The sequence below is a fragment of the Ipomoea nil genome, unplaced genomic scaffold, assembly GCF_001879475.1.
Source record: "Ipomoea nil cultivar Tokyo-kokei standard unplaced genomic scaffold, Asagao_1.1 scaffold2036, whole genome shotgun sequence".
Lineage (NCBI taxonomy): Eukaryota > Viridiplantae > Streptophyta > Magnoliopsida > Solanales > Convolvulaceae > Ipomoea > Ipomoea nil.
Window position 1 is genome coordinate 4,260,944 of NW_017618464.1, and position 17,098 is coordinate 4,278,041.

Consider the following 17,098-nt stretch of genomic DNA (forward strand, 5'->3'; position numbering starts at 1 on the left):
ACAGTGGCAGTGGCGATGATGGCGGGGTGGTGGTGGTGGTATCGGTGGTGGGGTGGCGGTGATGGCGGTGGTGGCAGTCGTGGTGAAATAGGAAATAAATTTAATTAGGGATAAAATAAGAAATATATAAATGTGTGTATGTGTGTGTATATATATATATATATATATATATATATATATATATATATATATAACCATGTATATAAGGGTATTTTTGGTATTTGTAATATAAAAATTATTCCCCTTGCAAAGGGAATAGGTCATTCTTAGGAATAGTATTCCCATGACAAAGTGACGAACCAAACAATGGAATAGGTCTATTCCAAAAAATGTCAATTCATTCCTGACCTATTCTATGAACCAAACATGCTATTAGTATATTATTTCTATGTGCGGAGGCCTGGGTATTAGAGTTCATTGTATTAGCATTTAAATTTTTAATTATAATAATTTATTGGTTAGTTGATATTTGTATATTTCTCATCTTGAAAGGAAAAAGATAATCGTTCCATAGATATTTTAAGAAAATATCTAATAATGTCAATAACATCAAAGAAAAGAAGTGGTTGAATCTCAATTGGTGGGGATTTCAAAATAAGAAAGTGTAATGGTAAGTAGATATCTTATAACTCTAATCCAGAGATGATGAAGACCTCTTATGGCTTCAATGAGATGGTTGTGAGAATTCCTATCATATCTCCATTACGTTCATCACAATCAATGAGTCACTATCAACCATTAATTGTCTTATATTCATATTCCTACAAATCAATAACTCATAATAAAATATGTTATTTTAAAGAAAAGCTGAAAGTATTTTCATTTAATTAACGTTAAAAGTTTTAAGTAATTTATCAATCTTAGTCTCATTTTGTTTTTATAATTAAAAAAAAAAAAGTCACAAACAATGTAATAAACAATAATTTAATAAATATTATTTTTAATGAAAAATTAATTAATTTTCTATGTTACATGGTTTATTATGTTATTTACAAGCCAAAAACTAAAGTCAAATGAATGAAAATGGTAACAAAAAGTGAAATTTTTCCTACTCCGTATTGAAAACATAAAACTAGGCTTATCCACGCGTGCATCTAGCAAAAAAATGTAGATTAGTAGACAGCATCATTAAAATGAAGACCATGCATCTAACAAAAAGAGAATGTACTATTAGAAGGCAGCATCATTAAAATGAAGACCGCCATCAGTACATGTGTAAACTAAAATGATATAACTGTCATCATTTGAAATATATACAATGATACATTCCATGACCCATAAATAAAACTTAAAAAGTGCAAGACAAAGGTTGTTAGATTAGAGGATATGCTCTATATTTTTATAATTTTTTTGTGTACCAGGGTTTCCACTGTCAGACGGACTAATCCCCTCTTGAATTGTAAGCACCTTTTTCGGATGGCTAAATTCCTCTTTTGGATGGGACAACTAACCTAGAGATTTAAGACTACTCCATATCCAAAGTCAATTATCAAAACCTTAACCTCTAATTAAGGATTGTTGAATCTCTTCCACTCAACCACACCCCGAGTTAAAGGATATGCTCTATGTATCCATCTAATGTGTTATGCTTCCGGAAATAATCTTAATTAAGTTGATTGAACTTAACTTAATAATCACAAAGTATAAGTTTAATTTCCAACGGAACAACCAAATAACCTTTTTGTTGTCAGTTATAGGGTCACAATGGAGATTTATCAAGTAACCAGTGCACACCTTCAAGGAATGATTGTGAATTTTTCCCGACAAAAAATATGTTTCCCAATTAAATATTTTTCTCCGCATGAAAATTAAACAATACACAGAAGTTCAAAATTTAAATGTTCAATGACAATCATTAATAACCCATAAGTCGGAGTTGGGGAAGATGTATGATGTACACAAGCGTGGATCAAAAAAACAATATGCTATGTTCATCCTTGAAAATCAGTACAAAATGCAACGATGCACCAAAGTGTTTGCTTTTGAAGAATATCCTCAACTTTGCTGCCTAGCTGCAAAAATTGCTTCTAAAAGAATATTACAAAGAAAAAAGAAAAAAGAAAAAGATATATCAACACCCTATAGCACAACAAAGAACCGTTTATTTTAATACTAACTTCCAACTTAACCATTGAACAATGAACTACTTTCCAAGAATGAGATTAAAAGCTGACTCAAGACTTTAAGAGAAAGAAATCCCAAATCCAAAAATGCCCGTACTGTTCACTTCCAACTTCCACTACCACTATAGAATGCCGACTCATCAATATGAACCCATGGGTGGTGGCATGCCAAATGGTGGCATAGGAGCCATTCCCATTCCCATACCCCCCATGGAAGGTGGTGGGGCAAAACTTCCTCCAACGCCGGGGCCTCCCATACCTGGCATTGGTGGTGCTGGCAAAGCAAGAGGCAGCAGCTGTGCATACATATTCTGCAAGTGAAGGAAATGTGTGGAAGAAAATGTCAAATGATATGGCATTGCTGCATTGGCAATGTTGTTAGGCAGTGCATTTATCAAACAAATACCTGCTGCTTAATAACGTCCTTCTCTTCATCCTGTTTAGCCTTTGCCTCATTTTGAGCCTCAAGTTTACTTTTGATTAGTTCATCAACTTTTCCAGTATATTCACGGATGAACTGCAAGGAACGGAACCAAGTAAAAAGATTGCTTACATTTAATATTAAAAAAACAAAACAAAAAAACAAAAAACAAAAAAAAAAAACCGCATTTTCACAAGCAAGTATAATCCTAAATATATTTTATTTATTTTTATTCTATCTCCCCTTCAGAACAGTTGATATAATATAGAACATATGATGGGGAAAATTATCAATATGTTAAAAGGAATAACCATAACCACACTATTATTCTATTAATGGACATAATCCAAGCACATTACATCATCAGTGAAATGCATGTGTATGGACACAAATCAAGAGGCTAAAAGATGAATCAATAAACATCCAGTTACATACAACTCTTAAAAAATAGTCAAGTATAGAGAAAACATAAAAAAGGGGTTTTGTTGGGGGGTGAGAGCGAGATTGGTCACCTGCAACAGGTAAGGGAATGCAAAGTCAATCATGTTATTCATCCAAGCTAGCTCTAGAGCAACATCAGGGCGAATCAAATCGTAACAGACAAAGAGGCATGATGCAAAACATTCCTTCTTTCCCTGCAAAAAGCATACCGTTCACAATGCTTAGATAGACAGTCAATTTTGATGTCTTTTCTCAAGCAAGGGACTTTGTTCATAAATGAATAATGAGAAGTAACCTGTTCAATGAAATAAACAAGCAACTCCTCTGCAAGTTCACGATCCCCAGATTGTGAGGCAGTCTCCATGGCATCTTTGTAAAGATTATCTTTTTTGGAGAGCGCAATGGATTGCTTCCATCGACCTGCCTTTTTATAGATATAAGCAGCAACACGCCTCATCTCAAGAAGTTCATGTTTCTCAATCTGAAAGGATAGAAAGGAATATAAAACCACTGTTAGGTTGTATAGAAATTGCTTTTCAGTTCACTTACAGAAAGAAAATGTAAGAAATTAAAATTCACCTTCTGTGCAAGGCCAATCTGATCAAAGTTATCATGCAACTCAATAGATTCGCGTAGCCTTTCATAATCTTCCTCCTCAGCATATATCTCATTAAGGGCTTCATTAACAGCTGAAACATTGTTGCTCTGAACAGCTACCATGTATGGCTTCACTAAACGCAAGTGACCAGCCTGAAATCCACCAAGAGTAAAAATACTTGAGCAAGATAATAAACAAATATTCAAATGAAATTAAGAATGGACTAAGGAGAGTCCCTTTTACCTTTCTCATAATGTCCACAACACGTGTGTGGTCCACTTTTAGTGCAAGAACATTCAGGACATCATTAATGAGATCAGGGTGCTCTTGCAAATAGAAATGCACAGCCTTGTAATACAACTCCACGCTGGCTACTTTGACAATGATATCTTTGAACTGCATGTGATCCCAAGCATCCGGGGAATGATTCATGACAGTAGTCGCAGCATTATCAAATTCATCATATTGGATATATAGATAGGTTAGTTCCTTCCAGTGCTGCTGCTCATCACATGCTCGAATAAGTTTGGGTATGTTAAGACGGGTGGAGAATAATTTAATGTGTTCCATGAGTTTCTCATGACGGTATCTTGCATATAGTACTCCAAGCTCAGTAAAGATACCCATATGTGCACGTTCCAATCCTAGTCCACTTTCCATGAGAGAAATTAATTCATTGAAGCATCCCCTGTTTTGATAGTATTCACTTACTTCTTCTAAGTCATCCACCTGTCACATAGAAATAGAAAGGTGCATTATTAGTACTCCAGAATACTTCCTTTCCGGTAATTTAAGTGAGCAAAATTAGTTCTTCACTTCTTCAGCTGAAAACAATTTACTCCAATAAAATTTAACTAGGATATAATGAAATATATGTACCCAAAACAATGATATAACAATCTACCTGCACTATAATATTAAGCCCACAAATCTGAGCCAGTCGGAACTCTTCGGCATCAACACAAGCAAAGCAGACTTCTTTCCATGTCTTTGCACTATTTGCCTTGCGTGCAGCATCAACTGCACCTTGAAATTGATTCAACTTGACTAGTGTGATAGCTAATTTGCCCCAGTTAGAGATAAATGCAAATATGATCTTTGCAGCCTCATATAAACCTTCATCAAACAAACGATCACCAACATTGGGTAGATTAGCAACATTCGGCATGAGAATAAATTCTTCAATTTCACCCAGCCGATCTATTTTGGCATATGCAAAGATAAGTTCACTGTCAACCTTAGGCTCCTTCGTCTTCTGCCTAACCATCAACAGATACTTAACCAAGTCATGGTAAACTTCTGTATCCTCAGCGGCACGAATTACTTCCAAAAAATGGGTAGCATCTTCTGCACGGATGAACGACTCAATTGCATCACTGACTAATCCCTCTCGAAGTTGAGCTTTAGCCACTTGACTCCACACAGCATCTTCTTCAACACGGAATGCAAACTCTACAGCACGGTTTATGTCTCGAATGTTATCTAGTAAAACATTAACTGCCTGGACATTCAAGTTGAACTTCTTGAAGATTGCAAAAGCCTCTTCATACAGTTGGGCCTCAACAGCCACTTCACCAACTGCAGGTCCATCAAAATTATCAAGCCTATTAATATAGTCCATAACTCTGGATGGATCTGCTTTAATGGCTGTCAAGATAAGCAAATTCTGAAGATTAAAGTTCCCACTGAATGCGGAATTTTGGAGAACAATCTTTTCAAGAAGTTCAATTAATTCATGTGGAAGATCAGCAGTCATGAAAGCTTTAACAGCAGCAGACACTTGTTCTGGGCTCTTGCTTTCAGACAGAGCAGTAGATACAACCTGGTCAATAAGCTGCCTTCTGAACTCATTTTCAGGGTTGAGAACTTTCTCCCAAAGATCAGCATCCATCCTTTCAACTACATACCTATAAAAAGTATACACTCATAAACATCCAGAATTTGGACTAAACCAAAAGTCATGGCGGAAAATAACTAAACAACAAACCTGGCCTGAAGCTTGAACAAAGAGTTCTTGTTTGTTACATGAATAAGCTCATCATCACACTGTCCTCTCCTATATGCAACAACAGCAAGGGTAGGATCACGCTTCTCACAATATTTACCCACTACACGTGAGTCATAATATGGATTGGTTGTGAGGAAGTGCTCTGGATTGTTGTTGCTATCGATTATAATTTTACCCAGAGCATTGTGGACATGAACATCTTGGCTTCCTTCACTCACAAGATGCTCCAAAAATTGAGTGAGCAAACGAAGCCGGTTCCTGAAATTCATAAGAAAAGATGTGGACATAAAGCTAACAAGGATCAAGTAAAAAAATGACAGTAAGGCAGAACCATAACCTTTTTTCACATTCCTCAACAAGGGGCTCAACAGGAAGAAGAGAACGGACAGATAGGATCAAGCCTTTAATGAAATCTTCAGGGCATTCATCATCCAGCAGCTGTCCAACAACTAAAGGAGCATTTCCTGGATTGACCTATCCATAAAAAATAGAGCTTGAAATTGAACACAGGCACACAGCTAGAAAATACGCACAAATCATAAGAGTCCTAAACAGAAGTAATACCTTTTGGACATAACCTTCAATATATCTGAGCATATTGCTCGTGTACAGATAGTGAGTGAGGTCTGGAACAAACCCAAAGCGGTCACATACATTAATCAAAGGCCGAGCATCAGGAAGTTTGGCTTCCATCAAAAAGTTCTTAGTTTTCTCAGGGTCATAGAAGTTAGACTCTCTTGTAACACGTTCAACCTCCTTGATTTGTCCAGTCTTAGCTGCTGCCTCAATGTACTTAAAATGGATTTCAGGATCCTCGCTGCAGTTCACATGTCAATACATTAACCAGCAAGTACTTTAAATAGCCAGTAATAGGTAATAATGATATTGATCATCACACAGTGGCAAATCCTACAATTTCTCAGATACACACCTTAAGCTCAAATATGATCCTAGAAAGAAATACAACCCATCATATGACTTAAATTGCTCAAAAAGCTTTATGCATGCATCCAGACCCAACTGTTCACAGTATTCCTTTGCAACCTGCCAACAATACAAGCAAGATTATTATTCCAATGAGGATGTGTCAAGGTTCTATAATTTTCAAAAATTCAATATTGCAACTTCTTTACATGTCTCTAGGTTAACCCAGCTCTTTTTCATGAAAATGTAAATTAAGACTCCAGGATACCTGAACAATTATCTGAAGGTTGCCTTTGAGATTGATCAACAAAAGGTCCTTCATGCACTCCAATGCCCACTCACGTGAAAGAGTCCCAAAAAATTCAACCAAAGACTGAAAAGTAAATCAAGGAGTTAAGTAGGTGCAATAATCTCCATTAGAATGGAAGTGTGTAAAACATACTATGACCAACCTGAGGCTCAATTGCATGAGTATTGACAATGACACGCTTTATGTCAGGCAGTTCAGTGTAGTGCTGCAGTGGATTAATTTATCCAACAGGTTAGGCAGTTAGCCAATCAAACTGAGATATCAGTAAACACTTAAAGCCTATATATAAAACCTGCAGTGCTCGGATATAAAGACCAGCTTTTTCACAAAGTTGACCAATTCGAGGACGGTCATAATGACTAAACATTCCGTTTGCCAAAATTGCATCCGCCACATTTGGGAAAGTAACAAGGTTGATCTCCAAGACCTGCATAGAAGAGAGAAGTTCTGATGGATAAAGAAAATACCTAAAGTGAGACAAGCTTCTTAGTAATTAGTGAAAAGAAGGCACCAACCTTTGTTTGCAGATAAGCATGCTCTGGCAAGTTGGGTTTCAGAACATCCAGTAAAAATGCTGTGGCCTCGCGGATCATGTTCCTCTGATTTACAAAAATAAAAAATAAAAATAAAAAAAGAGAATCTCATTCATGAACTCAAATGCTGACCACAGAGTAGGGCAAAACTTTTCAAATATGTGCAGATTCAATTATGTAACACGTGAAGTCAAACTAACCTGAAGAAAAAGATCTGTTATTGTGTTGTAATCAACTGGACAGCCTCCCTCCATTTGAGACATCATGAGGGCAAAATTCACAGCTCCCTGCAAATACCATTTGTGTAAATCTCTTGCCATAACATGAGTCCCACATGCAGTAGCATCATGTTTATTAATGCTTCATCAAAGAAAAGGCTACTCCCCAATAATGTGAATGCAGAAATATTATGTAATAACACAAGGCATAAGAAGACTGACAATCAAAAGAGTAACTCAATTAAGATTTACATATACAGTTTGCCAAGAAAAACATGGCACAGGTATGCAACTATGCAAGTGATATGTCCAACTCACTAGCAGCAACATACCTGAGGATCTGATCGGAGAATTGTTTGCAGAAGGAAAAGATAGTCAGGTGTATATCCAACCTGCCAACATAACATAAACATCTTACATTATCCAACTGATGGAAAATAAATAAATAATTATCTTCCATCCAATGACAAGATAAAACTCAGATTTCACCCTGAGAATAGACAAAAAGAAATATGGGGAAAATATGGAAATGGCATCAACAACTGTGTCACTGACCTGCTTAGAGTAAATCAAAATCTTGTCAAATTCTCTGCGTTCAGCAAAAGCTGCAACAACCTTTGGTGTTGCTCTTGCTTTGATATATATTTTCAATGCTAGGTTGTTATCCACAGTCTACAAGAAAATTCTTTACTGTTAGAATCAAACAAAAAATGAATTGCTACAAAGAAAAATCCATTCAGAATAATGTCTGTAAAATTGTAACCTTCACAAGGTCCCCAAGTTCCTCACTACACTCCAGCTTATCCTCAGCCAACCAATTCTCCAATAAATTCTTCTTATTCTGGTTTACAACAAGGCGTGAAAGTTCCAATGACTCAAAAGCATTGAGCTTCCCTCTAGTCAAAAGCGTTCCAAAGTACTGGAGCAAAGGAGGTGTTTGCCCTGCTTGAACAGGAACACTCTACAAAGAACAGAAGCACATAGTATACATTGTTCTGATCTATTATTTTTCACATGGAATATAGTCCAGAAGGGTAAAAATAGAAACAAATCTATGGTAGCATAGCCAATACCTGAAACTTGGCAACAGTATCAGGAGTGCGGAGAATGCCTTGTGGGGACTCTGCAGCAAGCTCAGCAGCCTCTTTATATTTAGTTTGAGCAAATAACTCTTGAAAACGTTGGACCACCTGATACATTATAAGTACAGTGAATGTAAGAACATTGGCTGCTAAAAAACATGGTGATAAGAAGCTCCATAGTCATATTTCTCACAACCATAGCCACCATCTGAGAAGCAATTCCCTAGGCAGAACTTGTGATTGCATTTAAAGAAATTCAGGAGGACAAGGAGGGGGCACTGCAGAGAGGTTGACTTTTTTACTAAGCCATATACTTAGAGTAATATGCACATTATTCTACAATTGTGGACCTATTGAGTATTGAAACAAAATAAAGGCAACACATCCACCCACCAAGAAGTAATAGAAAATCAGAAAGACAGCAATAATCATATAACAAATTACCAAGTTTTCAGCACCAGGAAGGTTTCCTCTTTTGGCAAGATTGACAGCAAGTTCCAGATTATTCAACTGCCAAACATTTTAAATTTGCTCAAGTAAAAACTTATTATAAAAAGAAGTCCTAAAGTAAAATTTACTTCACAGAAACAAAAGGACTAGACCTACTTGTCCACTGACAAAAGGCACTATTGTTGCTTCATTTACTGTGGCAAGCAACACCTGACCTCGCCTATTGATGGCATAGAAACCCCCCACTGAAGAAGCTTCTGCAGTCAAAAAAATGGGGTCTGGGCTGATCCTATTTCTGTACACCGCAGTTGCTGTCTCCAGGTCATATACAAATAATAGCCCAAGCTTTGTAATCACATAAATTAAACTGTATCGCTGTGATATCTGCCAGACACAAAATATGCAAGTTACTATTAGAACTTCCGAGAATAGGTATACCAATAAAGGGGAGTGGGGCAAGAGATACCTGCATTGCAACTGGAAAATCGTCAGCAAAATCTGGGGGAAAGAAAAGATCTGCTTGTTTCTTAGTAAAGGATGGTTTTCCTGTAAAATAAAAATAAAAATAAACCTTAGTCATTTATATAGAAAATGTAAGAAAATAATAATTGAACAGACAATAAGAGTCTACTCTTTTTTTTTCTTCTTAAATTTAAAATTTTTAAGAGGAAAATAGGAAACAGTAGTACAAATTGATTTTATTTCAGAAACTTGTGGCAAATAATTCTTTTTAATCAGGTAATATCATGAGCAAAGTTGGTACATAATCTTCATGATTGAATAAAATGTGGGAATTAAAAGACCTGGCTGTGCTCCTAGCTCAATGATGTGCAGTTTTGATGTAACCTGGCCAGCATTTGAGGTCTTTGTTGCAAATGAAATGAGCACAGAATCCTTATCATTTCCTGCTATCTGTTTAAATTAAACACCAATTATGACAAAAAAATATGGCAGCAGAGTCAATAAAAGATTTGTGCCAAGGAGCTTCTCTCACTCGAAATGAGGCAAATGATGCAGCATGGGCTTCAAGAGCTTGACTACGTTGCTGATCCACTGAGAATAGTTGCATATTTCCTTTGACAAGTTGGGGCTTCTGTTAACACAAACAAAAAAGGGAATACTAAAACCAGTAAACCACAACACATATAGGCTCTTTACAAAATGGAAACCAGAAAGCATATCAATTAGATAAATGGTTTCAAATTCACTATCAAAATAAACTTAAAAGACCAATGGAGGATTTTAAAAAGATGGGAAGGTGAGTACAAATGTGGACAAGAACAAGGCAGAAAGATGAGTAAAAGAATACATGAAATTGAATAAAACAAGAATCAACTTGATTAAAAAAAGCATGAATTATGACCAAATACTTCTTGAACCTTCCATCGAGAGGCACTACTGCACTAATATCTAAACATCCAAGCATTTGAAGAAATGTTATAATATCTTAGCTATACACAATAGCAGGGTGGAAACTTCAAAAGTATCAGATAGACAGCTCATGTAAATGACTATAAGGTAACGATGAAATCCAGCGGGTTATTGACTTGAATGGGCAAAACCCAAGTGGAGTGGACAAAGTTGGGGAATTTTTAAAACTTAGATATTTTTAGGCAAAACTCCTTTGGGACTTGCATTTGTTGTCAGAAACGCAAGTCCCAAAGGAGTTTGTTCAATTTCTTAAAATCTTTTTTTAGCGTAAAATACGAGATTTCTTAAAATCTTTTTTTAGCGTAAAATACGAGAAAAGCACGTATTTGTACACGTAAAATACAAGAAATGCAAGTACAACTTGCGTTCCTCGTATTTCGCGCTAAAAAATGACGCATAAAATACGAGAAACGCAAGTGGGACTTGCATTTCTCGTATTTCACGCTTAAAAATGATTTTAAGAAATTGAAGAAACTCCTTTGGGACTTGCGTTTCGGACGACAAACGCAAGTCCCAAAGGAGTTTTGCCTAAAAATATCCAAGTTTTTAAAATTGCCCATCTTTGTCCACTCCACTTGGTTTTTGCCCATTCAAGTCAATAACCCGAAATCCAGCACATGGTCATATGAAAACTATAGTACCATAACATTATAACAGCTACCTTATTATGCTACATAATTTACAGAACAAGAAGGATAATGCAAAGTTGAGAAATTTAAGGAAAAGCTTAGCGAAGAAAAATAAATGAAAAATTAAATTCCAAACTCCAGGTGTTGTGTTCCTCATTTACTGAACCAAATGACAATGAAGTGATAAACTTTTATTAGGAAGTAAAAACTTATAATTTAAAAATAATAATAATAACAACAACAACAACAACAACAAAGCATAATCAATTTACACACACCTCTGGGGAACCAGGAGCAATTCCAATCAAAACCAACCATTTCTCTGCAGGATCACAGCGGTAATTGATAATTTGATTGTTGGTCAAATTTGCTGCTCTATCAAACATCTTTACGGGCTCAGAATCACCTAAGAAAAACACCTCATGAGTTACTTTAAGCATGGAAGATCAATAAGTAAACTACAGAGATATGAGGGCACCATTGGTGAGAATAAAGGAGTGCATTACCTTCAATTGGCCAATGATAAACTGAGGTCTGGGTGACTAGACCTAACATCTTTGGAGAAATCCACTTCCAGAATACAACCTAGACAGAAAGAGTATGGATACTTAACACCGCACTATAATGGTTCAAATTGGGGAATATGGTTTATAAATGTATTCAGTTCAAAAAACAAAATCAAATAAATTGATTAAAAGAAGAAACCAATACCTGCTCAGGCATCTGATGTGATTTCACTTTTTGCTTTGCCTCAATGTTGAATATTTGTAAATGATCTTGAGTGGTTCCAGGAACTTGGGCTTCATTAAAAGGGGGAAGCGAATTGTCAATTAACACATTTAAGAAGGTCCTTGTAGCCATAATAATCATAAGTACACCAAAGGAATTAAATGCAATTCTTCTCATGTAAGGGGAAAATGAGTAAAAATAACTGCTTATTTTGTAAAGTAGGTAATAATAAATACTGTGATAAATTAATAACAGCATATCTGTAGTGCACATATGCATACATAACAGTGTAACATATACAACAAAAAAAGGAACAAAATTTATTTTGCATACCCAAACGGCATGATCTAGACAAGAACACATCAGTAGAAAACACCTTTGTGGCTAAGAGAGTACTCTCCTAAGTCTCCCGAGCAAACTAGCCTGTTTCAACTTCACTTCAAACTCTAAGCAATTCCGACCAGGCGCTCACAATGAGACTCAACAAATTCATATCCCTACTCCCTAACAGCAGCCATGATGTATTACAATAATTTTTTCCCTCCAATAAGCACTAAAGTTTACATGACACAACATGCGCCTGGGCTTTTCCAAGTTTAAAGGTGATTTTCCTCTCAATTTAAAGTTTCTCCTACACATCCTAATCAGGAGGAGAGGAAAAACAAAAAACAAAACAAAACAAAACAAAACAAAAAAAAAACAAAACTAATACGGAGTACATGTGAACTCAACTCTAAACAATTCAGTAACTTGCAGAGTTACCGAGACTTTTGTGAATTGAATAAATTATGAGCAAATATAACATACCTTTCAATGCCAAAATTCTTGAGTTGGGATTCATGATAGCCGAGTCTGCAGTAATGGGCCGCCTCAACGGCTGCATAGGCATATTCATATCAATGATCACCACACTATTTTGGGGTGCTGTCTCTCGAACACAAATATACTTATCAGATTCCATGGTGACATTAGTAAATGTGATGAACTGTGGATTGACCCCTATGCTTGATAACTGCAATACAACATCACATCATAAGAACTTCCAATCCCAGAGACTAAACCATTCACGTTGAATATCCAATTCCGAAATTCAGTTGGTAACAGATCTCAATATGAACTACGCATCATGGATCTGACCTAAAGGATGTTTCAAACATGATAGCTGATAAGCTAACAAAATAACCAATAAACCCGCAGAACAATTTATGTCAACAATATTCACCAGAAATGAATTCGGAACCAGACATAATCAATACAAAACATATTGTAATCGAGAAGCGTAATCCAAATTCAACTAAAAATGTTATGCCAGAAAAGTGATTCAGAGTTCATTAAAAAAAAAAAATGCTCAATCAGAGTATAACAGATAAGTGGTTACAGTAAGGGCCTCCTTCATAGTGATCGGGGCGTTAGCAGCCGCCATGGCTGAGCTGAGACCGAATATCCGAGATCGGAACTACGGATCTGTGAATCACTGGAAGCCAATATGCAGGAAATGACAACGCAAGCAGCTTATCCCAAGCCAAGCCCTCCGAGATAAGAACAGTATAGATGAAGAGAAGAGATCTAGGAAGAGAGGAGGGTTCTCTCCAGAAGAGAGAGATAGAGAGAGCGATGGCTACGTAATTCTAAAAGCTTGTAATGTAGTGAGCTTAAAAATCCTCGACGCCAGCTACAATGGAATTTTCCACTGCAAAGTTAGAGAGAGAAAGAGATCTACATCTGAGGAGAGAAAGAGTGCAACCAAAAAGGGTCTGCATGAGTTGGGCTTGGTGCGATCTATGGGCTCACCGGTCGGAACTAGCTCGGAGCGCTGGTTCGGATGGTTGAGCTCAGATGCTCAATAAAAATTCCTTTAATACCTTCCTTTTTTAGTAATGTCGACTCGACTCTATTACAAGATTGTATATATTCAATATATTTTTTCTATTTATTGTAGTCTAAGGAATTTGATCCTGTGACCTTCTCTTAATAAAAGTAACAGAAATGACAACTGAGCACATGGTGTTTGGCTAATACGTTCTCATTATTATAATATAATTTTTTTAAAAGCATTATTATAATATAATTAAACTATTTTATACTTCTGGCCTAAGATATTTAATTAACTCTATATGGAGTGCTCACAAAACTGTTAAAATTGTATGGATCCATTTAGTAAAAATTTACATTTAAATTGAAGGTAAATTTAGCTTTTCAAAAGCTTTTAAAAACTTATTATATCCAATATGCTACAAAAATGATTTATGTATATAAATAGTCCAATTCATTAGATAATTATATAGGGGATTTTTGACAAATTGTTGATAGTGATTAAGTTAGCTGATAACAGACTGAGTTAACTGGTTTAACAAACTAACAGTATTAGCGGGTTGTAAAAAGATGTTTGGTAAATTAGTTTTTACTATTAGTTAATTGTATGTAAAATGACATATAATGACATGAATATATTGTGTTAATTTATTAACTCTTAAATTACTTTTACCATAACAAGGATCGTGTGGTCCAATGGCACCAATTTGCTCCCTTATATAGTTTATTGATTACAATGATGGGTAAAATAAAAATAAATAAATAAACATTATTATTGTTGTTACGTAAACATAAAGAAAAAGGAACAAAGCAAATGAACAACAACGAGATATAAATGTTAGGGAAAATGGTCAAATGCACACCTAAACATTATTAGGCCCACAAACTTAAGAAGAAGAAAAATTCAATTAAATATTTGACTTAATAAAATCAATCAAATAGGCCCACTTAACATGTAACCAATAACTTACCAGTAACTATACCATCGTTAACAATCATCATCGACGTTGACCTCCATCTTCAACAGTAATCCAAACAAAAAAGACATCGAAAACTCAAAACGGCCGCCAGCGGCCTCCTTATCTACGAAGAAAGCGATGTTGGGTGCCTTCTTCAATTGAGGAAGAAGATGACCGGAAAACGATCGCCGACTGCCGATTTAACAATGTGATGTTGAATTATTGGCTATTACCAAAAGTATGTCATTTTGTGACTTTCAATTTTCTTCACAAGTGCATTGTATGTACATGCCAATTATAGTGGCATACCTTCTAAATTTTTTCGCAAAATCATAAATAACTTTGGTATTGTATGTACATAATATGGCAATTATAAATTAATAAAATTGATATATTAAGTCCATAAATAAATAAATAAATAAAAACTTTTAAAATTATATCATATATCATAATAATCATGATTACATGCCAAACACTTATTTAAAACCACAAATTTGCACTAATAAATAAAGAAAAATGACTACTAAACCAATACAATATGTTTTTTTAAAAATACTCATGATTCTTTATAAAGTACTATCTGTTCCATACTTTTCAAACATTTTTAGCACAAAGAATCTAAGCCCTCACCGGAGTTCAAACCTATCACCATTCATTTGGATGGATAACTGAGATATCATTACACTACATGGTAGTTGTCATAAACTCAATACAATATGTTCAAAAGATATACAAACGCAATACTACGAATTCATAAACTCAATATATTAACTTCATACACTATTCTACAACATACGTTATGGACATAATCAATTTATGAACTTATAACATTATGTTTATTTATTTGCAATTCACATATTATGAACTTATAATATGGTTAAAATTATAAGTAATTTCAGGGAAGTTGGTTTGATAACCACAAGATTTCAAATTGGCTTATTGAGCGAACTACCTACTGATCTTATTAGTTTGAAATAATCCCTCATTATAGTCATATGATGGTAACATGAGGGGTGTGGTTGAGTGGGATGAACTCATCCATCATTAATCAAAGGTCAATGGTTCGATCATTGTCTTTGGGTGTTGAGCAATCTTAAATCTCCATGCCACCAGTTGTCATACCCAATATAGGTGCCTACAATTCAGTGAGAAGATTAGTCACTGTGTCCGACGGTGGAAACCCTATATTACACCCCAAAAAAAAAGTGTCATATGATGATTAGAGTTATAATAACTGATTCCTCACTGTAGTCATTTGATGGTTAAGGCAACAATGCAAGTTTCACCAATAGCATAAATTTAGATAGTGGTTGCATGTTTTGTCATAAATCAAAGAACATGATGATGGCGGAGAGCTGAGCGATTATTAGAGGCATGAGATGATCGAGCATGGGATAATGGGTGGCGTAAGCTAGAAATTCAGAGCGATTAAAAGAATGTTATAAAATGGATTAAAGGACCAGACTTATCGGAATGCCCGATGAGAAATATTATTGAGTGTAAGATATGGAATAACAAATATTGGGAGATCTCCCTCCGCCATATTTATTGTGAACAAAATGCAGTTGTGGACTAGTTGGCTAAATTGACAATCGTGAGTAATGAAGAGTGGATTGAACTCCAGAGCCATCAGAAGGAGGTGGAAAATGCGCTCCTTGATGACGGTGCAGGAATAATGTGGTCAAGAACATTCATAATGGACTATCTACCGTTGCTTGAGTTTCAACCTTCTATATTGATTCAAAAAGAATAGGGGAAATGATCAAATATGCCATTAAACTTTTAAACGAAAGTGAAATTATACCCTTGAACTAACAAAATAAAAGTGCAATTAAACACTCATTTGTCAAAATGAATAAATTAAGTCAAATTTACCGGTAACCAATAGGTTACTAGTAAAATTATCGCCATTGGCCATAGTTATCATTCGTTGACCGCCCTAACCACCATTTGCCGCCGCCATTTAAAGAAAAAATCAACCGTCGGCAATTGAACGACTGTCTTATCTACTAGAGAAGACGAGTGACTTTCCGGTTGCACAGACTGGTATTCTATACTGGAGAAGTCAACTGATTGGTCTCTTCCAAACACGTAAAATTAGATAAATCAAAGGTCGGATCTCTGGTTTTACCCCTCGTCATAGTCAGTCCACGCCTTTCCACGAGAATGGTGAGCAGTTCACTCCCACTCGCTTGAGTCAAATCGTTGATTGGTCTGGTCAATGGGGTTTTAGCATCGTCGTCTAAGGTGGACGACCAAAATCTATATCTGAAATCTAGAGCTGGACATGTTGAATATGAGAAAAATAGTCGAACAACAAAGCAAGGCCACTAGAAAATCAACTAAAAATACACATAACATGTATAAATTGAAAAATGAAAGAAATAACGAGATAAATCTCTCATGCACAAGAGAATAGGTCACAAAATC

The 17,098-nt window shown here is 35.6% G+C and overlaps 1 protein-coding gene across 1 annotated transcript; it reads right to left on the reverse strand.

Moving 5' to 3' along the window:
- Positions 1 to 1,826: 1,826 nt before the first annotated feature.
- On the reverse strand, positions 1,827 to 13,645 carry LOC109147963 (clathrin heavy chain 2). The gene is made up of 30 exons (XM_019295651.1): positions 13,276 to 13,645; positions 12,705 to 12,909; positions 11,880 to 11,968; positions 11,675 to 11,753; positions 11,447 to 11,574; positions 10,103 to 10,201; positions 9,912 to 10,020; positions 9,575 to 9,654; positions 9,265 to 9,492; positions 9,103 to 9,168; positions 8,650 to 8,766; positions 8,340 to 8,537; positions 8,132 to 8,248; positions 7,909 to 7,968; positions 7,559 to 7,645; positions 7,341 to 7,424; positions 7,118 to 7,252; positions 6,968 to 7,030; positions 6,784 to 6,888; positions 6,523 to 6,635; positions 6,156 to 6,408; positions 5,929 to 6,065; positions 5,571 to 5,849; positions 4,488 to 5,490; positions 3,827 to 4,312; positions 3,565 to 3,735; positions 3,281 to 3,466; positions 3,057 to 3,179; positions 2,530 to 2,640; positions 1,827 to 2,434 (listed from the first exon to the last, which is right to left on the reverse strand). The coding sequence occupies exons 1-30, from the start codon at positions 13,318 to 13,320 to the stop codon at positions 2,264 to 2,266; spliced, it is 5,127 nt and encodes a 1,708-aa protein (XP_019151196.1). The 5' UTR covers positions 13,321 to 13,645; the 3' UTR covers positions 1,827 to 2,263.
- Positions 13,646 to 17,098: the final 3,453 nt, after the last annotated feature.